Raw genomic sequence first — 25,158 nt, forward strand, 5'->3', positions numbered from 1 at the left:
TATTTAATATTGTTTAATATTAATATTGGATAATGACAATTAGTATTAATATTGTTGTTTAATACCAATGATAGTGTTTACATTAATACCTCACCAAGATGAGCAAATCCTAACAAATATAAGGAGATAAGTAGCTTAACTATGTTAAGTACCCTTGTGAGTGACTACTAGTCCATTTATCCCAAATGAGATAAAGAGAATCATTAAAAGATGCCTAGAGAGACAGAAGAGACCCACCACAATATCGATGTGAGTTCAGGGGCCTACTCATAAACCAACAGTTCAATAAATTAAAAAAAAACACACTTTCTGCATTGACAGGAAATCAGACTCTGCAGACAGAATTGTAAATAATGCATTTAACAGAATTAGGATTGCATCAACTAATTCATTTCTACGTTAATTAATTTCCATATGCACCTAAAAAAGTGTCATCTTTCTCTGTCATCTGAAAGATGACAGGCTGTGTCTCCAGTCTGCACACAAATGAAGTGGAAACAGAAGTGCACTTCTTGACCTCATGTTTGAACTACACACAGATCAGAGACAATTCTTTACCAATTTCACATCCCACCACAAAGACTTCCATCTGCAAGCATACAAGGACAAACTCTCCTGCCTGCAAGGTGAAACTCTAGCAAGCTAAAAACTGGCTGCAAGCTATGTGATCCCATGACATGACAAAAGGGCAATCAGCAAGGACCACAAAAAAGAAATCATATTTAAATGAGTTTGCAGTCTGAATTATATATGATGAGACAAAAAAATAAAAATAAAAATAAAAATACAGTAAACATGACTTTCTATTGTATTCTATTCAGCTCACTAGTTCTTGGAACAGAGCATATGTTAACAAACTCAAATACTTCACAACCAGAATTATCTGCCATATAAATTGAAAAATACTGAGTTTGGTAGCGCTCTGTGGTTTATATTCAATTTTTTATGTTAAATGTCAGTCTGTATAGGCCTTGTGGTTACACAATCAATCTATTGCGTTTCATGCCTACATCATGTCAGCCATTGGCAACAGCCTCTATCAATTTTTAAACAGCTCTGTGAGTTCAGTGTAATAGGTCCAAGGCCGCAGCGCAGACCATACTGTAGTACATTCAAAGACCAACTGCATTAAAGAAAATAGACTGAAGAACGTTAGGATGGAGAATTAAAAAAGCTTTACACTTCCCATATATAAAAAAGTATGTGTTATGTCAACTAGGGTGGAGTGTGCAGAGCTAAGCAAGGAGCAGCGGACTTGAACAGGAATTGTTAGATTGACAACAGAGCAGAGAAAGCCAGAAGTGTGTCAAAAAGTTGAAAAAAATAAAAATAAATCAACTTTATGCAAATGAGTGGCAAAAAACTAATAATTGTGATGTGAAAGGGTGATGTTAAACATTTCAAAATCTAACAATATAGTTTCTGGTGGATTCAGTGTTTATATCACATTGTTACATATTCTTATTTGCACGCTTTTATTGTAGGTTATTATTATTATTATTATTATTATTATTACAGACAGGACCACTTTGGCAAGTTACTTGAGTTCGTTGGACACAATTATCTTTGGCGGTATGGTTCCTTATGGGGCTTCTTGCTCCAAAATTAATCGAACATACAAGAGCTTAACATTAACCCCCTGGAACCATCAGCTTGGAAATACATAGAAAATTAAGACACTTTGTAATGTCTTAATAAGCGAATATGGTAATCGTGTAGATATGGCAGTGGGACGTCTATACTGTAGCTTGGTTATGAGGATGAGTGTCTCTCAGCAGTGAGATCCATGCCAGCTGGGACTTGAAAGTCTTAGTTATCAGAAACAATGGTAGTGATTGGTATTGATTATGCCTACGTGGCCCGACTGAACTAACGCTGCGCTCGATTAGTAGTAGTAGTAGTAGTAGTAGTAATTAATTTAAAAAAAAAAAAATGAACAAGAACTCCTGAACTTTTATTTTGAACAATTTTTAACAGTACACATTTGTCTGTGTGTGTGTGTACATGTGAGAATAAAATGAAGAGAAGGTAAAAATTTCCTTGAAAAGGCTCCTGCTGTCCTGATAAAAACTTTAATCTTCATGTGTCAAAAACATAGAACTTTGGTTTACCTTGTAGATAATCCTCAAACACTGTTTCCAAATGTCATCAGGCACTGATATTCACCTGCTACTACATACATGTGGCTCCCTTGTCCTTCATGGCTAACTCGTACTGTATTTTGTGGTGACATTTGAGGTGGTTGTAGAGATTGGCGGTGTTACCTTACACCATTTCCTAATGAAATGAGCCGCGACGTCGAGACACGCGATGGACAAAGGTACCTTTTCCATTTGAATCTGAGGGTGTGTCTCAATCAGTTCCCTAGCTCCCAAGCTCATGAATCAGTATATCGTGTATACGAATTCGGGCACTGGTAAGGACAGTAAAAGATGCTGGTTCACTACACATTGGGACACTTATGACTCTATTTCTGGCGACGTGACAACGTCCTCATTGTACAACATCACTACTGGTATTTATGAACAACAACAGAGCTGATATTTTCTGACATTACTTGTAATGTTATTTAAACTACATTATGATTAATTATTTGCTTGTTACTTATACTGTACGTGCAACATTTCAGCCATGAATAAATTATAAATGTTAGCTAGATTATGTTCATTACCCATCTAGCCATGTATGTTTATGCTGAAATATAATAAAATAACGGTTTGTATTTTTAAAAACATCTATCGCGTATCGTTATGTGTAGTGAGTTGGCTCACGTGATTCAAGTTTCGCGCTTCAGAACTTCCGTTAAGGGAGCATAGTGAGCATCGATGCTCCCTGGTTTTCACGGTGCATTGTGGGACTTTTCAGGGAGCGAACGTTTCATTGCCCTGGAAGGATTCTGCGAATGAGACAGCCCTTAAAATGGCCGTCTCCCTGGTCAGTGCCCTGACTACTGAACTAGGGAGCTGATTGAGACACAGGGTGAGTTTTTGTCCTAACTAGCCATGACAGCGACACACTATGATTCTATTTTAGAAACATTTTCTATTTTTCTGCAACGTAGTGGCTGATAAGTGAATTAAATGACAAAAAATGTTTCAGTAACTTAGTATGTACTTTTTATCATGTTAAAATGGTGTACTAATCATGAATTTGAAAATTGCAGCTTGAAATCCACCAAGTAAACTGACTAACCTCACGTCACGTGAGTGACAGCGGAACATCGTAAATGAGGAAGAGAGAGGAGAGAAGTGGTCGGGATTTGTGTCTGAATCATTCGCTAATCTCTGATTGGTGAATTAATAGTGTTTTGTTTTACACTGTGTGAGTGTGACCAATAAATTTGACTGATATAGTTTTAATATTCAACCAAATTTAACATTTAAATTTGGTTGATCTTGAATAATTTGTTACATCCTCTGTAATAAAGATAGTGTTTTTCAAGGTCAACCAGCATGACAAAAAAAGACCACAAAGCTGCTGAAAACATACACATACATGAAGTTAGGCAGTGTATAAAACAAGAGGAAACCATAGATGATAAAGAAACAGATATGCACAGTGGAAAAAAAAGTGTTGATCGAGTGAGAGGATGAGTAAGAAAGAAGAAAAGCAGTATATCTTCAACATTTATCTTTACAGACACACATCTTCCTACAGTCTGATTGTAAAGGAACACTTTGTACGGTTTGATCAATGGCTCAGCTCTTATCTTGGGACAGTTTCTGTGCACCTCTCAATCTCCTCTGCATTCCTTTTAACTTCCCCCTTTCCTTCTCATGACATTTTCTTCCCTATCTCAGGGATGTAGATACACATTTCGACATCCTTGTCTTCACATTTGCTCTTTATAACCATTATTATACACCTCCAGCCATTTTAGGTAATTATAAGAGATGGTGGAGTTCCTGAATGAATCAGTATTTTTTAACAAATGAGTTGACTGAATGATTCAATGACTTAAAGAAAACAGAGGCTTGACAGTCACTAGCTCCATTCCTGAATTAAGGTTCCAGAGTTTTTGAACAAATTCTTTCAGTGGTTGACTCAGATTCATCCCAAATTGCATACCTATGCAATACACTATTCTATGTCTTTTTGTAGTATAAATAGTGCAAGTATTGTGATCACAATTAAAATTCCAGCCTGATCTCATTTTTAATATGGAGGTATTCATATGTAACATTTACAGGTACAAAACCTACATTTCTGTGCATTTGGATAGAGCTGAAACATACAATATGAATGTATTGACAACAGTCAGATGTAAACATTATTACGTAAAATATTTTAAAAAAGTCTATCACAAAGATATTTCTATAATAGTCCTTTTATAATTTTATATAGAATAAACAAGAAAATATTAAACATTATCAATAATGTGTAGGAATATTACCTTTTTAGTAACAATAAAGCATTAAAAAGATATTTTGAGCGGCTAATCCCACTCTACACCTAAACCTAACCATAACCATTTCTTAAAAATGATGAGAGCCAATGAGGATTTGATATCACTGCCGTAAAAATTTGGGCATGTTACTCACAATCGTATGGATTCTGAAGACTTGGATTGCAGTGAGTGCACAAATAAAATTGATTACTTTTGTGAATTTATTGTAGGAACTGAGCAGATTGGACAGAGATGATTTGTTCAAACAGAATTCCATAGAATTCCAAATCTATACTAAATTAGAAGATCTGCCATTTGGGATGCCATTCAGTCTAGGAACCCCCAGTTAGGTACTTTATGGCCATGCATGCTTGTAAGAGATAATCCTAGCTAAAGGAAGAACGTTGTCATCTTTGGGCAGCTAACCCAAGGCTAATGAGCGAAAAGACAACACATCGTGACTCAAATGAGAAAAACCATGGGTTAACGCCAGAGGCTGTTTGATCCCCAAAACAAGAGAGAGAAAACAGGCCTTCTCCTTTTCAAAGACCTCTGTTTGACCTGAGCTCATACACAGGATTGAAATCTCTTAAAAACCACAGAGACTGCTTTTACATATAAAAATTCATCAAATCATCACAAAACGATGCTAAACAGACTTGTAAATGTTCAACTGCATAATTCTATATCGTGTCTACAACCTATATTTGTGACTATTATGCTTAGATCGCACATAATTCATGCAAGTGTTATAACTATTGAATGGTTGACAAAGTGTTTTTTGTTTCCTATCAGTATGATCGTCTGCTCATAATTCAAAAGATAACTTGAATGAAATCTGTGTAAAATGTATAGTATTCTTTTTATAGAAATCATGTCTAAACTGTACCCTCTGTACTCTCTGCTAAGAGCAGGAAAGTTAAGAGACCATGTGATAACATGTAATTTACGTGAGGGGAGGAGAAACAGCCACCTCTGAACCAAAGATGATACCTAATTGGTCAGAACCTCTCAAAGAGGCTGGATAGACACCTCAGGTTAAAGGCCAAGACGAGTAGACAAAGACAGAGAACAGATCAAGATCAGATGAAGATGGGTTAAGAACGAACAGCTTCATTCAAGCCATCTAACTGCTCGTCTCATTTACTTTTCTTTCTTTTACTTAGTTTCCTTTCTTTTCCATTGAGAGTCTTGTGTTATAAGTTAAGTTTTTCCGCAAAGTTTAATCAATGACTCTACAGTCTTTGTCTGCCTCAAAACTCTGACCTTCAGCCACAAGGGAGACTTTGCATCCATTCATCCACCAATACACCAAAGTGACTGGCTTTCCAAGAAAAATGTCACTCAAAGACATAACCGGAATACCAGCCAATCAAAGAACCTGGGAAATCCCTCTCCAGCAAGGACCATGAAGGGAATCCCAATTCAAAGACAACAACAACAAAAGCAAGTAACAAACTGAACTGGTGCATTGATTGAAAATTTAATAACCCTGCCTAAGAAACATTAGAAGGGTTAAATGAATGATTGATGGTTCATTCAGTACAGGTTTTACAAAGCATTGCTAAAAATTAATAATTCCCCTTGAGCTAAATTGACCTGTACGCCTTATATTCTGTTGTGTTTTTGGTGTATTTTATGGGTCTATTGTCAATTACAGCATATAGGACTACACTGAGAAAATGCCTTTTGTGTCCCAAGGCAAACAAAATAAATATTCTTATATAGTAATCCTTGGAAATGAGTTTTAAGCAAAAGTCACACAGAACAGAGCGAAATGTTATCATTTCATATTAAGTAGATGAGTAAACTGCGTTTGATAAATGTGACTGAAAACATAATATCATTGATATGACAAATTAATACAATACAAAAAAATATTAATGCCATGATTTTAATATTCATAATAGGGATTCGTACACATATGTACATCTGTAAAGTTGTACAAATGCGGATTAAATATCATCACTGTTTACACACTGCTCTGCCGATCAAATTTAAGGACCAGAACTAAGTGTGGAAAAAATATGAAAAAATATTCATTATGCAAAATCAACTGAATAATTCCAAAACACCTGACTGTTCAATGCTGCACATAACCAATAAAAATCAAATATGCCAAAGAGCTGTTTACTGTCATAAATTAGTCAACCAACTTGTCATTTATATGATTCTGTATTCCCAGAACTCACCTCATTAGGTGACACAGTTAGAACACTCCGGCTCTTCCTCATCTTCTGTGAAGTTTTCCTCTCCCTGTCTTGCACAGGCCTGCTCCGCTGACTCTCCTGCAAAAACATCAACACAAACCCACACAATCAACTCTCGCAGCAAAGACAAAAAGAATTGAGGAAAGAACAGACATTTGACATTGCATGCTCGTGAGAGAGTAGCCTCAGGGTAAAGTTAAGATGGAGAGTCTTTCTCTTATTTTTCTGTGAGAGTGATAGACTGAAGACAAACTCTGCCTCTCTTTCTGACAGTGACAAGCATCTCTTAAACCCTTGCAGTAACCTCTTTATCAGCTTTTGCGCTCAATATGTTTTTTCAGCCTGTCTAAACTGACTTGCAAAAATGATCTCAAAAAAAGATCCTTGTACAGATTTTTTTTTTTCATCCCTTGTACATGATGCTGTTGGGTCACTTATAATAACAAAAATTAAATAGAAATGTGTTAATAAAAATAAAGTGTGAATAAACAGTGTCATCACTTTCAAATTCTCTTTTAATTTGACAGTAAAAAGATGTTATCTTAATTTTGATTGCCTTAAGTTTGATTTGTTATGCTGTTTCTTTCTTTCAAAAAGATGGATGTAATTGCTTTGCAATATTATAATTCATTCCATCCCACACATATTAATAATTCCATCCCACATTAATTAATAATTTCTAGTCAATTTTTACCACTTTATGAGTACATCTAAGTGAATTATGGTGTTCACATAAATGTCCAGCTGATTTTTATGGAATGTTCTGTAAAGTCTAATCGCACAACACAGGAGAATACAAACAAACACTTCTTTATTAATCCACAAAGATACACACAGGAGATCACAGGAGAAAACTAACACACAATCACATGAAATAAAGACGATACCAGACAATAAACTGAGAAAACGAAGGGCTTAAATACACAGAGACATAATGATTGACAGGTGAACGTAATCCATAACCAAGGGAACAAAATAAGGACTAATCAGGATTAAACTGAACCACCAGAAACAAACATGAGAACAAAAAGACAACTAAACTAAATATAATCCTGACATAATGCTTATTTAAGTTAGCAACAGTTGCTAATGAAGGCAGAGCTTAGTGAAGGGTCATTTGGGATCTTACTCTTCTATGGATGTGTACACTGATTGAGGATTATCATACAGATAGGCTGATTTTTAATCGCTGAGCAAATATGTGACTCTGAATCAATGAAATAATGCAAAAACAAGCAACATTAACAAGCAAGAAAATAATACATTGACAATGTGCTGTCGCTGTAAATTGGAGCTGCTCCAATGTGCTTTTAAAAATTAAATTTAAGGAACAGTCTACTGAAGAAAAAGAAATAACCCTGTCACACATCTACAGGATGAAATACATCAGATTTATATATTTTTGTTCAGGGCAATTCCACGCAAAGGTCATCTTTACTATGAAAAAAAAAAGTTTTAACCAAAAGAACAAAACCCTTTTTAAATTGTCCATTTAGGTCTGTAATATACTGTATTAATGTGCTCTAACAGAAATTTTAAGAAAATTGCCTTGTTTATCCACAATATATGTGGTAAGTAACAATGCTTAAATTAAATTTTCAACCAACCATATTTCATGCTTTCAAAAAAGGGATCAAAGACCCCATTTTTTAAACTTTAATTTTAGCAGTAAGCATTGTGTAGAAAGATGGATACATGCCTGAGAAATAAATACACTCATTTAGTCATAACAGCACTGCCTGATGAATTTATAAGGGCTAGAATAAAGAGGTCAGGACGCTTCAGTGCTCTGTCACGTCCGTAACGTTTTAATGATTAAGTTTATGTCATATAACAATTATAAATGCAAATAACTTGAAACTTTATATGCAAAGCTAAATTATGTTTATGCTTATTAGGATCAACAATTCATTTCACTACGTTGCTGTGAACAACCATAATAAGCGTTACGGACGTGACCGTTACGGACGCTTCATATTAAATCCTATGAGTTTGCTTCTTTATATTGCTATCATCTGTTTCAGGCTTACCATATCAGAACATACCCAATAATCGCAATACTCTTTGTGCTTTGTTAGTTTTAATATGAAAAAGGTTTAACTTTCAAATTCAGTCGATTTTATTATTTTTTTTTTTCAAAAATTAAACAATAGATGTCGCTCTTTAATAGCCTACGGCGTGTGACAGATTAGCTTCTGCAGCGCCTGTAAGCGGCGGATCAGGCGCACATGAACCGATCTTCTCTTCCTCTTGCCAGAGAACGAAATATGAACATCAAAAGGTAGGCCTATATGATACAGTACAACTTATAGAAGAGCATTGTGTCTCATAGGACACTTCCCTCGGGAATTGGGATGTCGCGTTACCTGTTGGTTAAAAATGAATAGCCTAGCCTATAATGATCACAATCCGCGCGATCAAACAAAATGAAAATAATACGATTGCAATAATTTTGACTTGAAATAAAGTTTGATCATTTTGACTCAAGACTCCGCTTTAAACTCTGAAAACTAGACGAAAAAAACCGTGTGGTCATTCATACACAAAACATAAAACTGACATGATTGCGATTGGCAATAGTGTCAATCGGTTCACCTGACTGTGGGGAAAACATGCGATTTTAAACTGCTTTATGATAAACATTAATATTTGTCAATGTATTTTAGCATGCAGTTCTGTAAGAAGGAAAATCATGGTCTCTAAATTGATTCTTGAACAACGCACATGCTTGTCAACATGAGAAATAGGTCTAATCTATAACCTTTTGCAATACAGAGTATAACGTTACATTTGTATAAAGTTTAGTAAAAAGTTGATCAATTGTGGAGTCTTACCATACTGGTATCCCAGATTTCAATATTTGGTGGTGTACATGCTTGCTTGAGGTCTCTGTGAAAGTTTTAAAGCAGTTTTAAAGCAGTCTTCTGTGCCGCTTTCAGACCGGTCACATCCGTAACGGAAAACTGTCACATCCGTAACGTTGTTTTTTCCTCATTAATGCGAACACGAAAAATGAAATAAAATTATTATTTTATGCTCTGTGGAGAGCCAACCCTTCTTTATTCGGTGGGCAGTATTACTTTTGGTTTGCGCAATGTAATTCACAGAATTCTTAAAAAATATGTTGTCACCCAAAACTTAGTGACTTTTTTTGTCACGTCCGTAACGCTGTATATTTCCCTCATCTAAAAAATAAAACAGTTGAGTAGACTGACATTTTTCTAATGTCTGGACTCCTTTGGTAAGGGATTATGAATATATAAATAGACGGTTCAATATGTTGCTATTAAATGCATTCTTTGAGCATTTATATTTCAAGTTTTGACTCCAAATGTCACGTCCATAACGCTGGAATTGCCCTTCTGCATAATCTCTACAGTAGCTCAAGTCTGGCCTATGTCATCATGTGCCAATCCCATTCCTCTCTCTTTCCCTCTACCTTCCAGTCAATTTTTATCCTATTGGCCATAAATAAATAAATACAAAGTTCTGTCTTGAAACTCTAGATGGCACAAACTGATAGGTCCTTAATTAAATTTTCTTGCACATTGTTCTCTATAAGGCACAGCTGATTAGTTCCTGCTATATCAGCAGCCAATGAGCTCGCTGCTCAATAGGGTTGTGCCGATGGACGATATCATCGCCCATCGTGATGGTTGACTGACATCACGATGGAGAGACACCATTGTGATACCACGCCCCCTCCCCGCTCCGCCCCTTTTATTCCCCTCTTATTCCCCTCACGTGCAACCTATTGGAAAGCCCAGATGAGTCATTAGTTGGAAAATAAAATAACCCTTTCGCACGTAAGTTTAAAATATTCTGGCTGACCCCCCAGCGTGAGTTTTTCAAGGCGACCGTTATTTAGAACGTAACGCTTTATGGTTTCCATGGTGACGCGTCATTGCTTGTCATGTCACACACCGCAGCGCTGTATGACTGATGATCTGCTTTTATTTCAGTTTTCCTTTTTTATTCAAAATATTCACTAATTTGTTAACTATAACATGAAATATCTGATATTCCGATTGTCAAATATGTGAAAGTGGATGTGTTTTGCTGTTTAAACAACTTTATAATGATTGCGTTAGTTGAGCTATACACGCCATGTTAGTTTGTGCCGCAGATTCTGTTGGATTCACAACATCTTACATGTATTTAAACATCCGAAACCTAAAATAAACATTATGTGGTTGAAAACACTGCATATTTGTGATATATGAAAAGTGCTGCGCGCGTCCATCTCTGGTTTAGCGCCAGCTAAAGCGCACACGCATTGAATTTGAATTTGGCAATTGATCACGTGATGCACCGGTGTGATCGTACGCGTCTATTATAAAGTAATAAAGTAAAATAATGAATAATAATTATATAATAACGAAAAATTAAAGTACACCCCCCCAATGAATGAATGAATGAATGAATGAATGAATGAATGAATGAATGAATGAATGAATGAATGAATGAATGAATGAACGAACCTGCTAGATTTCGTCCTCCGCATATATGCTTAATAAAGCCTGAACCTCGTCGTTGGTCGTATTTTTAAACTTTAATGTTAATTCGAATCGCAAACAACTCTAACTGCACGCAACGACTTTTAAAATTGATGGTTGAAATAAAATGCTGCATGGAGTCAAACAATCAAAAAGCTGAGTGAACTCAACCAATCAGCATGTTCAGTGCCTAAGTCCCACGCCTGAAAGTTCCTGAACTTTGAAAAAGTACTACCTCGCGAGCAGGTACTTTTTGAGGGGAGAATTTTTACCCGGAACTTTATATGGACCCTGGTTCCTGCGGTCGAAACACACCGAGTACCACCCCAAAGTTCCTGGTTCCTGGAGAAAGTTCCTGCGGTGTAAATGGGGCTTAAGTAAATATTAATGAACATCTTGTTATTTTGTGTGTGTAGTCATCTTGCAGCCACTGCCAAGGTTCTCTCTTAAGAATCTCTTTAAAGCTGTGTTCTCTTGTCAAAACATCAGCCCCTTCTGTGCCCAGCTCAATCCTCAACCACTGAATACGACAGACAGTCCAGCCCGTAGGGAATTTGGAATTCGGCAGCTGTCTCTCAACAGCTGAAAGCCTGAAAAGCGTGACTCCATGAGCACTTTCTATTGATTTGACCTCTGCTTTCTTAAAGACTGTTCTATGTGCTTTCAGCAGCCTGGCCATATTGACATTAACCAGAGAAGGATTTAGATGCCCTGTCAGGTCTAACGGTAAGTAAGAGCTCACTTTAAATATTGCCGCTGTCACTGACTTCATTGAATTGGATGAATATGTGTCATGTAAAGAAGTCTCTGGCAGTATGTGTTTTTTTCTATGACAGTCACTCATCGTTAGACACATAAAATCACCCACCAATACTACATGAATCAACATTTCATTGTGTTGCTGAAATTTGTGAATGTTTTCCAATTTCCAATTTGTTCGATATCAGTGCATGTGAAAAAAGTTATTTCACACAACTATGGAAACACATTTCAGCCTCAGAGTAAAAATAAAACAGGTAATTATATTTTAAAATGTATGATTTTTTTAAAAAAAAAAATTTTTATCATAAAGTCACACTGTGAGATTTAAAATGAGAAATTAAGGTGCAATTATGAGATATAAAATGGCTTTTACAAGAAATAAAATAAAATGTGAGATATAAAAATGCAATTACAAGAAATGAAATCGCATTTAAGGGAGACATATTTCATGATATAATGTTGTATACAGTATTATACTTGTTGTTTAGAATTGCCTGGCAGAAAGCCTGAGAGAGCAGATAAGCATTAAAGCCATATATAATAAATAACCTCAACCTTTGATCTTGAAGGTCCAAAGTGGTCTACATTTCAACTGTTATCAGAAACATTTGAAATAAAAGCCAATCCTCTCATACCCATTTAAAGAATGGATGCACATGCACTGCAGCATCAAGAAAAACATCAGCTCCACAGATACTCCACAGTCTGAGGGCCTAATTACCTATTTACCTATTCACCTCTCCCCATTCAAAGAGCAAATGAATGATAAATGTGTTCTAATATAATACTGTAGCTGCTGTAATCTGCACAATCATCAGCCCACAAAAGAAAGGGGGGTGATTCACTGCCAGCTAAATTACCATCACCATTGAATCAATATACGCCCCCTTACTAATTACAAAGATGCAGCATGAATATGTCAGCATCTATGGATCTCAAATCCTGTTTTCCTTCACATTTTATGTTCTCCCATAGACACTGAACTTAATTTGTTTGTTCTCTAGTTTATTACAGAAGAAAATTGCATTTTGCAAGGATTCCTATTAGTGATTGTATTCATATTTAATTAAGCAACAAACTATTCAATATTATCATTTACTACTTGGCTAGCTATATTACATAATTTAAATATTTATTTATTCCTCATCTTCTCAAACACCTGGGGGAGTTTTTCTTTGCCACTATTTTTTTGTAAAGCTGCTTAAGAATCATGAGTATATTGAGAAGCGCTTCACAAATAAATTGAATGGAATACTAAATAAGATTTAGTTTTTCTTTGACAAAAAGGTCAAGTTTGTTGTTTTGCTCTTTGCTTGCCTTGCTCACTTTCAATGTTGAGTTTAAAAACAGCATTACATGCACTGATGAGTCTATTCTCATTAGACAATAACATAAAAGGGTTATAATATTTGAGGCGTCCTCTGGGTAACAGCACAATTTGGTCCCACTGCTGTCGTTTTGTTGTTCTTCTGTGAAAGGCTCTGACATTCTGATAATAATTACTGTGACTAAAGCTCTTCTTTTGCCAGATGTTTTGACATACATGTATAATGTGCCTTCAAGCAAACATACATATTCTAAGACAAAGTGTTTCAGTGGTTAAACACAATTAGTTACGGTCCATTTGTATGAAGAACTAGCGAAAACACTGAAAGAAAACTTGTTTCTAGGAGACTATTTTCAAGTATTTATTGTTACCATATAAAACACATATAAACAATATAAAGCAAACTTAAGAATGTTTTGCATCATAGAGCATAGTAATTAAATAAACACTGTCAACTGGTATATCCTAGTTGAATTTGGCATTTATACTGTGCTCGATTTGTTGTTTTGTGGAGGTTCTTACTACTCATCAAATTAAAACTATAAAATGCCAGCAGGATGTTTTTTTATACAAAATATTAGTTTTTGAGATGCTGCCAAGCTGGAGCTGTTTTTAAAATGGCATTTTTGTGAGTCATTAACTGCTGGCCAATCTTTATGTCAGAGTTCATTGAGGAATCCTTAATATACTTCCCAGGCCAGATGAGGGTTAAAAAATTTGGAATCAAGTTATGGAATTGATTTTGGACAAATAATGAAAAACTACTGAAGCAGAAATCCTCCGATCAATGTAAAGTAACAAGCTTATAGAAATATTTTGTTGCTATGCTATACTTCCTTGTTGACTTGTGTATTTTGTATTATAGGGATAATTCCCATGACAATGTTTAGTGAGAGTCACACTCACCCATTTGAACATCAAACCAAACAGATGATGATTATGGTTGGATAAAGAGTCTTTAGTGTTTAATCTGTCCTAATGATCCAGACTCAATGAAAATGACTTCCTAGTCACTGAACTGCTCTCCCCTCCAGTGAGGCAATTTAGGATTTCTTAATAACCTGTGTCTGTAGCAGGGGATTTCTTCAGTAGAGCAATAATCCAGAGTGTAAGAGGGGAAATGGCTTACATGTATCAGGGATTATCAGCATTTCTGTTGAGCTTTATAACTAAGAGGCAATGCAGACAGGGTAGATCGAGATATGGATGGATGGATGGATGGATGGATGGATGGATGGACGGACGGAAGGACGGACGGACGGACGGACGGACGGACGGACGGACGGACGGACGGACGGACGGACGGACGGACGGACGGACGGACGGACGGACGGACAGACGGACAGACGGACGGACGGACGGATGGACGGACAGACAATTTGGTTACAAACACACATAGATTTTGAGTAAATCTGATTGTCAATACCTTTTTCGAGAGTTAATTTGATTTTAGAATGCAATTGTCATTTCCATAAATTACTGATCTGTGTGTGTACAGAACAGGATTAAGCACAAAAAAGTGACAACCAAATTTATTTGCAGTGTGTGCACATGGCCTACGATTATCAATCAGTCAAAATTCTGTCGGTTTAACCAAAGAATTATGTGCATCCCTTAATTAAATCCAAAAATATTCAGACACAAAGCTGAGAAAGAATAAATGAGTATTTACTCATCATTGAGGTGAGGGAGGAACTTGGAAAGGCAAAAAATGTTAAAAACAAACTACAAAAACAAACTAATGTGATTAATAATGCCATACTATAGAATGTGGCATGAATAGTAGGACACATTTAATTGTGCTATGAAAGCCAAAAATGTGACTTTTATGGAAATAAGTCCCAAAAGCCATGATTACCGAAATTAAAAGTGAGTTTAAGGAAAATAAGCCCAAGTTGCTCAAAAAAGAGGCAACACTAGACAGGTGGCAAAGAGAGCAGAATATCTCCAGGGAGAAGCAAACAGGTGATGAAAGGACATCTTCTCCCAACAATCCTTAATGTTCCTCCATTAAAACCTTACAAAGCTCATTTGAACTGGTATAAGATACACACACAAAGCTTTGACAGGGCATCACACAGGTTTGATGAAGTATAGTGTAATTAGGTTTCATTAGACCTGAGTGCTAAGAACATGAGTTGCAACGACCATGAACCACAATTTATTAATATTAGATGCTTCATTAAAAAACATTCAGCTTTAGTGTTTCAGTACCAAATTCAAGCCTTCCTTTTCCAAATACTGTCATAATCCAGTGAGATTTTTGTATGAACAAGTCCTGCAACAGATGGTATGTCCTACACAGTGCCCTGATCTCAACCTCATCGAGCCATGCTGGAATTACATGAAGAAATTAAAGAAAGTGAGAGAGAGAAAAAAGGCAGGCAAAATCCATAGATGAACTGTGGAAAAGTTTCTAAAAAAATGCTCAGCTCAAAAACCTATTACCTTAAAGTGTACTGCTTTGAAAGCACCAAAAATGATTTGGCATTATTTTTTAAAAATATCCTCATCTACAGCATCATTTGCGCAGTTCTGCACTTCTTTTCTACTTTTGGTAGACTTTTAGTTCTTTCAAAGGGATTAAAATGAGAATATTATTTGCTGAAATTGAAAATAACAGTTTTATCAAGCTGTTTACAATGCCACTGCATTCCACCAAGCATTTTAAACAGGTATTTGAAGACCCTTAACTTCTTGATTAGAAATTCTCTTTTGGACAAATGTGATATTTTGCTTTGCAGTTATTTAACTTTTAAAGTGTGGTTGATGGTCAGACATGGACCACAGTTTGCTTTGGTCCGAGCCCAGATAACATCCCTCAAAGGAAGCCTGACATCAGAAACTCTGCAAGTTATGCTTGCGGCAAATGCTTTTACATCACACAGTGTGAGCGGTGTACAAACATCAAATCAAAGAACAGGAACAATCAAGCAACAGTGAGGAACAGATGCTGTACTGTTATATGGAAAAAAAAGTATCATAAGAAAAGTTAAGATTTTTTAAAAATAAGTGACAAGGATTGGAAAGGCAGAACTTTTTCAGCAGTAGCTGCTGTCATTGTTTCTGCAAACTCAATACCTGAAGACAGGAGGAGGCGCAGACATCAATTACTGAGCACCAACAACAACAATGAAACAGCACAGGAGCTTGTTAAACACACAAACAAGGGCTCCAGGACTCAAGAGTAAATAAGTTTGTTAAAGCAGTCCCTGAGCATATCATACAGCTTATCTAATTTTTAAGGTTTCATTATCCGATCTGTTAAAAAAAATGAATGAGAGACTTATTGCACCCAGTGGGTCTGGTGACGGTAGAACTGTGTGTTTTAAAGTCTTCCCTAGAGGGCAGAAACAAGTTCCTGGATGTCAGAAGAACACAAGAATCAATGCATATGAAGGTGCCATGGAAGTTTTCCTGTTTGCTGTATCTGATCTGTTGCGTGCAACGGATTCCCTGCTGAGGTAATGTCACCACCAGATACCAGTCACACTGGCATTCTGCTCTCAGATGGGACATGGGTGAATAAACACCTCTTTTGCTTCTCCAAACTGGAGTTCTGAGAACAGCAGTTCAGAACAGCTATCTGGGGAACCAATACCAAGAATTTAGTTAACATTATCAGGCAATTTAGTTTTTGATTAGTTAGATACAAGCTTTCTAATTAAAACTATTGACTATTAATTCTGAGCTTTGCCATGGGGTCAAGGTTTGGCTGATTAGCATGACACTGTTATCTCTAAACTATTTTACGTTATGGTGAATTGGTGGGTAATTGTATGTATTCGTATGATCTCATTTGTACATTTTCATATGATCTGCTTATGTCCCAATGACGAGTATGTTTATGTGTGGACCTTCATGCTTACTTTTTTTTCTAATAATCGTACATTTTTGTACGATTCACATCGAACAAATACGAAATTGCCACCTCATAACATAGTAATGTTTTCCTGTGAGAGTCAGGCATTCATTATTAGTGCCATGCATTCAACATGGAAGTAGTCAAACCAACAATGAACACAAATAATTATATCTGAAATCAAAATGATGAAAATTGTTGATATGAATTTATAAGTGATAAATTTGTATCACTTACAGTGGCATGAAAAAGTATGTGAACCACTTGCAGAATCTGTGAAAATGTGAATAATTTTAATAAAATAAGTGAGATCATACAAAATGCATGTTATTTTTTATTTAGTACCGTCCTGAGTAAGATATTTTACATAAAAGATGTTTGCGTTTAGTTCACGAGACAAAACAATAGCTGAATTTATTAAAACGTCCCCATTCAAAAGTTTGTGAACCACTGAATCTCAATACTGTGTGTGGTTACCTGGAAGATCCACAGCTGTTTTTTTGTTGTGTGATGGTTGTTCATGAGTCTCTTGTTTGTCCCGAGCAGTTAAACTGAGCTCTGTTCTTCAGAAAAATCCTCCAGGTCCTGCAGATTCTTCAGTTTTCAAGCATTTTTGCATATTTGAACCCTTTTCAGCAGTGACTGTATGATTTTGAGATCCGTCTTTTCACACTGAGGACAATTGAGGGACTCAAACTCAACTATTAAAAAAAGGTTCAAACATTCACTGATGCTCCAGAAGGAAACAAGACGCATTAAGAGCCGGGGGGTGAAAACTTTTGAATTCAACTATCAAGGTAAATTGTACTTAATGTTTCTTTCGGGAAACATGCAAGTATCTTCTGTTGGTTCTGAAGGGCAGTACTAAATGAAAAATGATATTTAAATATAATAAGAAAAATGGTAACATCTTCATCCTGTTCAAAAGTTTTCACCCCCCAGCTCTTTATGCATTTTGTTTCCTTCTGGAGCATCAGTGAATGTTTGAACCTTTTTTAATAGTTGTGATTGAGTCCATCAATTGTCCTCAGTGTGAAAAGATGGATCGGATCTCTAAATCATTCAGTCACTTCTGGAAAGGGTTCAAATATGCAAAAATGCTTGAAAACTGAAATTTCTGCAAGACCTGGAGGATTTTTCTGAAGAACAGAGTTCAGTTTAACTGCTCAGAACAAACAAGAGATTCATGAACAACCATCACAAAACAAAACAAAAAACAGCCGTGGATCATCCAGGTAACCACACACAGTATATTGTGGATCATCCAGGTAACCACACACAGTATATTATTCAAATGGCAGGACCGTTTCTGACATTTCTAGAGTTGTTTCTAGTGGCATATTATATTGAGTTTATCTACTGAATTTGCTATATTATTACTCTACAAAGAGAATAGCCTATTATTTTATAGGTAGAATTTTAAATTGTGTATAATTTATATAGCCTATTTATACATCAATGATGACGCAGTCATCTGGGCGGAAGTTTGATACCGGGATTCCGCCTCCGGGCTCCAACAGACGATTCCTTCTGCGCATGCCCAGGCTCCAAACTTTTTTTTTTTTTGACGTTTTTGCGTAACGTGTCAGCGCCCATCGGCGTCCGTTTTGGCTTCAGTTCAATACAATGGAAGGAAGCGGCGTCGCGGCGTCCATCTTTTTTTTTACAGTCTATGGTGTGAAACGACATGAGGGTGAGTAATTAATTACATAATTTGGGTAAACTAACCCTTTAATGATTAACTGTTGATCAATTAATCAGCATTAATGATTTAATCTAGTTTACAGATTGTTCATTAATAAATTACAGCACAACTGTGTTCAGTAATCATACAAGCAAATGGTGAAAACACGGTCTATAAAATCATCCAACATTAGTGTGCACACTAGACCCTGCGCTAAATGTATTTATGTCAAACACGCACCCTTGCCTTGATTGAAAAAAATTAATCTGCAACAAAAGTAATGGGCACTGTGATCATATGTCTAAAGCACAACATGACGACAAGCACTTTAGCATTATTTACAGTGATAATGTTATTCTGCCTCTGTCATTTCTAATAAGCACTTCTCTGTTTGAATGTGCACTGTGAGTGAGATGTCAGAGGTAAGCGCTGTCTGTGTGTCTTTAAGCATCTTTGCTTGTGTTCAGATGAGCAGAAGGAGAAATCTGCTTTTTAAGTGGTGGCATAACTAATACCATACCACTGGCTCAGCCTGCTACAGTAGACATGCCCAGCTGGAAAGAGATTGATGGATCTGAGCAGGCCGCTCTCAATGTTTTGATGGTACCTAGGGAGGCTCATTGTTTATACATTTGGGGGAGACAAACCCATAAATGGCATACTAATAGTAGACAATAAACAATAAACTGTAAACAATAAAGTATGTGGGGATGTATTTTAACATTAAAAAAAAACTTTAATGATCATTCATTTTGAATGGAAATTGATTATTAATATTCCTGAAAAATGAAAATGGACATCCCTAGTCATAATATTTCATATAGTAATATAGATACTACACATTTGTTTGGAGGGTTTTTAGAATTTGACAATTTCCTGTCACAGCTCAGGACTGAATACATACTGTTTTAAACAAATCCTCTCATTCTATTACAGTATCTCTAAATTAAATTGGTGTCTCTATCAACTTTCTTCTTCTGTGCAGCTGTGCCTTTTCTCCATGCCCAGCTGACTAATGCGATTTACGCAGGTTGGGAAGTTACTCACCCCTTTATTATTATTCTAGATACTAACCTTCTATTTCTGGCTCATATAACAGAGTAAAGAGTGGTAGTTAACCTAATGTGCAGTTGGGTTAATTACTGATACTGTTGAAGGACTGAATATTTGACACTTAATTAGTTTCACTGAAACAGAACCCTGCATAAAAAGAGGGTCAACAGAACTGAGCCTGATAACTGTTCAATGAGACTAAATCAAATTCCTTTTGTCATCTATGTAGCCAATTCTCGACTTCCTACAGACAGGCAGACCTATCGATATTATCTTGACACAAAAATTGTTTTATATATTTATTTCAACTGAAAAAACAGTTAAGGGGTTTTCCCGTGACTGACAGCGCTAGTCAAAGCAGTTGTCAGTTGTGCTTGCTCCGAGTTCACAACAATTCTATTCAATTTCAATATAAAGGTTTTCGCTACTGACTGCTGTCTTTGCCACCATCTAATGGCATAATAATGTAACTTCTGTTGCTGTTCATTGTCAGGGACTATTTTTTTCCGGCGGAAGTAAGGCTTTTAGTGATTTTACTTCATGAAAGTTGCATTGATACATACAGTACACTGCACAGCATACTGTAAATGAGTACACCCCCTCTGAACAAATAAAGATGTATTTTCTTTATGATCACTAATACAATTCATGGGAAGATGACAAAAGTAAAATGTATTAAACATACATAAAAACTGAGAAATATATATGTCATTAATAGCCATGAAATAAGTAAATTAGCCAATTTTGTTTAAATTAAGGATTGCAGAAATGAGTACACCCTAGATTTAATTTAACAAATGTATAATATTCTAGTACTTAGTATGCCCTCCATAACTTTGAATATACTGCTCTGACCTTTCTTGGCACAGAGTGTACAAGTTCATGACAAATAGTTACATCTGTCCTGTTTAACTCTGGATGATGAGCTCCATAAATGCCCTGATCTTTAATGGGGAGTGTTGCTCAACTCGTCTCTATAGAATCCCCCACAGACACTCAAGATTGTTAAGATTGAGTTCAATACATGTCCACAGAAGGTTTTTCACCTTGGGAGAATGCATATCCACATTGTCATGTTGAAAAAATGCCCAACAATACAGGGAATGAGGAAAGGGTAACACCTTGTGTTTCAAGTTTGTGTATTAAATTACACAGTGGTGTGGGAATTCATGACGGCATTAATAAAACACAACTCCCTCACACCTTCAGCACTCATACATCCCTATATAAGAGCTTTACTACCACTGAACTTTACTGTGGGAACCAGGCACTTCTCACTGGACTCCTCCTCTAGTAACACTATGGGCCCTATCTTGCACCCAGCGCAATTGACTTTGTACACCGACGCATGTGTCATTCCTATTTTCCACCCGCGCAAAGCGCGCTTTTCCCTCCACAGAAGCACGTCGCTAAACTAGTGAATGAACTTGCGCTCCCTGGGCGGTTCAGCGCAAAAAAGGAGGCGTGTTCCGGCGCAAACAATCCCTGGTGCTATTTTGCTGTTCCATTAAACACTTGCGCCACTGACCAGAAAAAACCTAGTCTAAAGTCAGTGGCGCGTTGCGCGTTGTTCATTATGCCATTTTAAGGGCGCATGCTTGACCATAATGTATAGCGTGCACAACGTGCATACATTTTGCTCATGTAATCTACACAGATGCAACAGTTATTTTTGCAAATCATAAATTGTTACACTAAAAAAATATTAACACATGAGATGACGGAAATCATTGTGGTGTGCCACGAAGATGTGAAAAAACCTGTTTAACCGACGCTATTTTGGGTGGGTTTCTCCCATCCCCATACAACACAACTTCTCTGTCTTTCACTGCTCTTACAAGAACATCAGTCTCCTCGGCTGTGAACCGCTCCTGTCGTGCGCCTGGTAAATACGCCATAATAATAGCAATCCATAATGGAACTTGCGCACCTGCTTTTAAAGGGAATGCTGGATGACGCTCTGATTGGTTTATTTCACGTTATGCCCAAACCACACCTATGAATAATGAAGCTACTTCAGACCAACCCATTTTAGATTTGCGCCGGGCGCAAGAGCCATTTATCCCGCCGGGAAAATAGCAACAGCGCCGAGACCCGCCCACAAAGTTACTTGCGCTTCGCGCTTTGACACTTGCGTTTCAGATCGTTAAAATAGGGCCCAATAACATTTTGGATGCTGTTAGATCCAAAATTATTGATTTGGTCTCGTGAGACCAGAGTATTGATTCCCAGAATTTGGCTAACTGACTTTATTGTGCTTTGGCTACAGTAGGTAGTTCCAGTGAGAACAACAACCATGCATGTCATTTCTGCAGGCTTCACCTTACTCTACAAGATAAACGGTCACTCTTTTCATAGCTTTTGCTGGCTCTGAGATACTCACTTGGTATTTCTCCTGCTCTTTGTATAGCAAAAAAAAATCCCTTATCGCTAAATGAAAGCTTAAAATGAAGGCCTGATTATTATCACAAGTCCATTGTTTTTGAATTACTGTGTTACTTTTGCTATATTTTCACCCTTAAAACAATGATTTTTATAATCCTCTTGTACCACTGTCCTCTTTTGTGCTAAGAAATAATTCTCCCAAGTGGTTCCATTGTTGTCAGCATGTCTGAGAATGATTCAGTGGGCTATATAACTCTTTTAATTGTCAAGAAATTACTTCTCTTTAAATGTTTTGGTTCAACATACTTACCTGTTGATCAAACATTGCCTTAAATTTACACCAGAAAATGTTTATTTCATTTTATTTAGCAAATTTTAGGAGAGTACTCATGTTTGCTACACAACATTTTATCACCTTGATAAGAAAATCTTATTTTCCTGAATAATTTTGACATGCTTCTTTGGTAATTGATTAAGCAGACTTGCTGGAACATTATATCTCTAAAGAACCCTAACATGTCTTCTAGGTAATTGAGTAATTGCTGACTTTCAGAAGTTTCAGAGGGGTTTACTCATTTATGCTGTGCACTGTATTTTTTGGCTTTTAATATTTGTATTGTATGGTAACCGTTTTATAAAAGCAATAGTACTCAAGGCTAGTGCTGTATCGTGAGTAAGTCACGGCTGAAGGGGTTGCAGGCACTCTGCTTCATGTCGTGCCTAAAAACGCCCTTCAGCCGTGATTTATTCACGATACAGCACAGCCTCTCATACCTTATTGCTTACATATTATCTGTGTTTCTGCTTTACTCATTTTTTTTGCTTTAAAATGAAGAAATTCTGCCAAGTATTGTATCTATTAATTGGAAGCTGTGAAGCATGGCCTTCATAATGAATTCTAAAAAGGAAAGCATTCAGAGTATTCTTACAGCATTCACAACTACATGTTGATAGAAGGAATTATTTAAGCATGAATGCAAGATGTTGAATGCAGTCAAACTTGAATCATGTCAGGTGATGTACCTTGAAGACCATTACAATTTCCAGCAAACAATGAGATGAAAACTTTCATCTTCCAGTTGAAATATACAAATACAAATGCTTTCTCATTCCTGAGAAGATTTTCCAGCTAGCTGCAAGGCTCCAATTTGGTATTTTTTTTATGATTTTCATGACACTCAAATATTCTTACAGATTTCTGACCCCACTGTAAAATAAACTGAAAATGCATATTTAGACAAAGGCCTACAGCAGATGCTTTAACCTTTGTAATGGTCCTCTAAGTTAGCTAGAAGGCTACAAGTTCAGTGAGTTTATCTCACCCCAGCCCTCCAACACTCTATGATTTTCCAATCCTTGGACATTTCTACACCTCACTGACTTGAATTGAAAAAGCATATTTAGAATTGTACAATGCAGTTGTTTTGACCTTTATAAACAGCTTTTCCAATAAGTTAGAAGGTTGACAGTTCACAGCAGACCTCTCTCTACAGTTTGATTCAGCAAATTAAATGAAATTAAAATTAAATGTTTAATTTATTTAATTAAACTAAATTAAATTCAATTACATATTTAATTTGTTTAGGGATGTTACCTATTTTCTAAAAAGGTTAAATATGTATTACTTTTACTGCAAATTTGATGCATGACAGTTAGCAATGATGTCCACTGGCATTGACCACAACTTGGCAGAGATCACATTGTGTAGGCGATAAAAATTGTAAATATTCTCCTGCCAAAACTGGTGTTATGATACATTTAATGTGCGTGTGGGCTATTATTTAAATTTTTTTTTTAAATTATTTATATATTTCTATATTTTATCATTTAATCACTGCACAATTTGGTCTTTGAGGGTTAATGATGAACTTGAATATGCCTCCCATGGTGCACTGAGAAGTGTCAAGAATCTGAAGTGCGGATTACTTAGTGGAAAACCAGGCATTAAGAAGAATGACTTTGTACAGTCTATAGAGCCATCTCTGATCCTAAGATTAAACACCCAGAGGCTAAAGTTCTACAGTATGTGCAAAGCTGATGTAGTCTTTGCCCCCAAATGACAGCAACTTGTTTATTGACATCTAGTCATGCAAGTAATGCCTTTAGGGCTGTATTTAATTGCATTTCTAAATCATAGTTACTCTGCATATTGCATCTGTCATTAGCAGCTATATGTATTTGTTGCAGCAGATGAAAGGTCAAACGAACATTGAAATAATTGTGTAAAACTGGCTCATAACAACCTGAATGCTAAAAATGCTTGCTGCCTGAAGAACACAAAAATATCTGAGTCATCCTTATTGTCACGGATCACAAAGGCAGATGAAGATAGTCCCAAACAAGGATAATAGAACACAGCTGAAACCAAGAACACAAATGAGGAGCGGGAAAACTGAATAAAGGAACACATGATGGGAATGAAAACAAACTAAAAGTTCATGATAAAGAAACTAACAGAACATAATGGTGACAATTATCACATAAAAAAAATAAAAAAAATTGGAGTTACCATTACAATAGTCTGCTGCTGTCCATCAACGAATTGTACAAGGTTTGTTTCTTTTGGTGACAAATTTAACCAAAAATTGTAACTTGGAAGTACTTTGGACATTAAAAAAAAATCTATTTAAAGAGTTTTCCTTTTCCATATTTTTCTTCCATTCTTTAGTCATATTTATGTGCCCCACACCCGTTCTGACCTTCTCTCCATGCATTCATCAACACTTCCAGCAACCCCCCTCTTTCTCACTTCCTGCACGTACGATCTGTGAAGAGGATGTGAAATCCTGTGCTGACCAGCTGGCCCCTATCTTCATAAAGATCTTCAACAGATCACTGGAGCTATGCAAAGTCCTTTCCTGCTTCAAATATTCCACCATAATCCCCATCCCAAAGAAACCCAAAAATCACAAGATTGAAATAACTTCATGACCATAGATGTTAAAGAAACAGGTCTGTAGTTATTTGAAAGACTGGTGCTGGCCCACCTGAA

At 36.3% G+C, this 25,158-nt stretch overlaps 1 protein-coding gene across 1 annotated transcript in view; it reads right to left on the minus strand.

Annotated features, from left to right (window-relative positions):
- Positions 1–24,713, minus strand: part of pde4ba (phosphodiesterase 4B, cAMP-specific a) — a 155,576-nt gene extending 130,863 nt beyond the window's left edge. The window contains exons 1-2 of the mRNA XM_067372932.1: positions 24,676–24,713; positions 6,580–6,675 (exon numbers count right to left, since the gene is read on the minus strand). Coding sequence (XP_067229033.1) covers positions 6,580–6,675; positions 24,676–24,678 — 99 coding nt within the window. The 5' untranslated portion in view covers positions 24,679–24,713. The remainder of the gene's footprint in view (positions 1–6,579; positions 6,676–24,675) is intronic.
- Between the last annotated feature and the right edge of the window lie 445 nt (positions 24,714–25,158).

This window comes from Chanodichthys erythropterus, chromosome 21, assembly GCF_024489055.1.
Source record: "Chanodichthys erythropterus isolate Z2021 chromosome 21, ASM2448905v1, whole genome shotgun sequence".
Classification (NCBI taxonomy): domain Eukaryota; kingdom Metazoa; phylum Chordata; class Actinopteri; order Cypriniformes; family Xenocyprididae; genus Chanodichthys; species Chanodichthys erythropterus.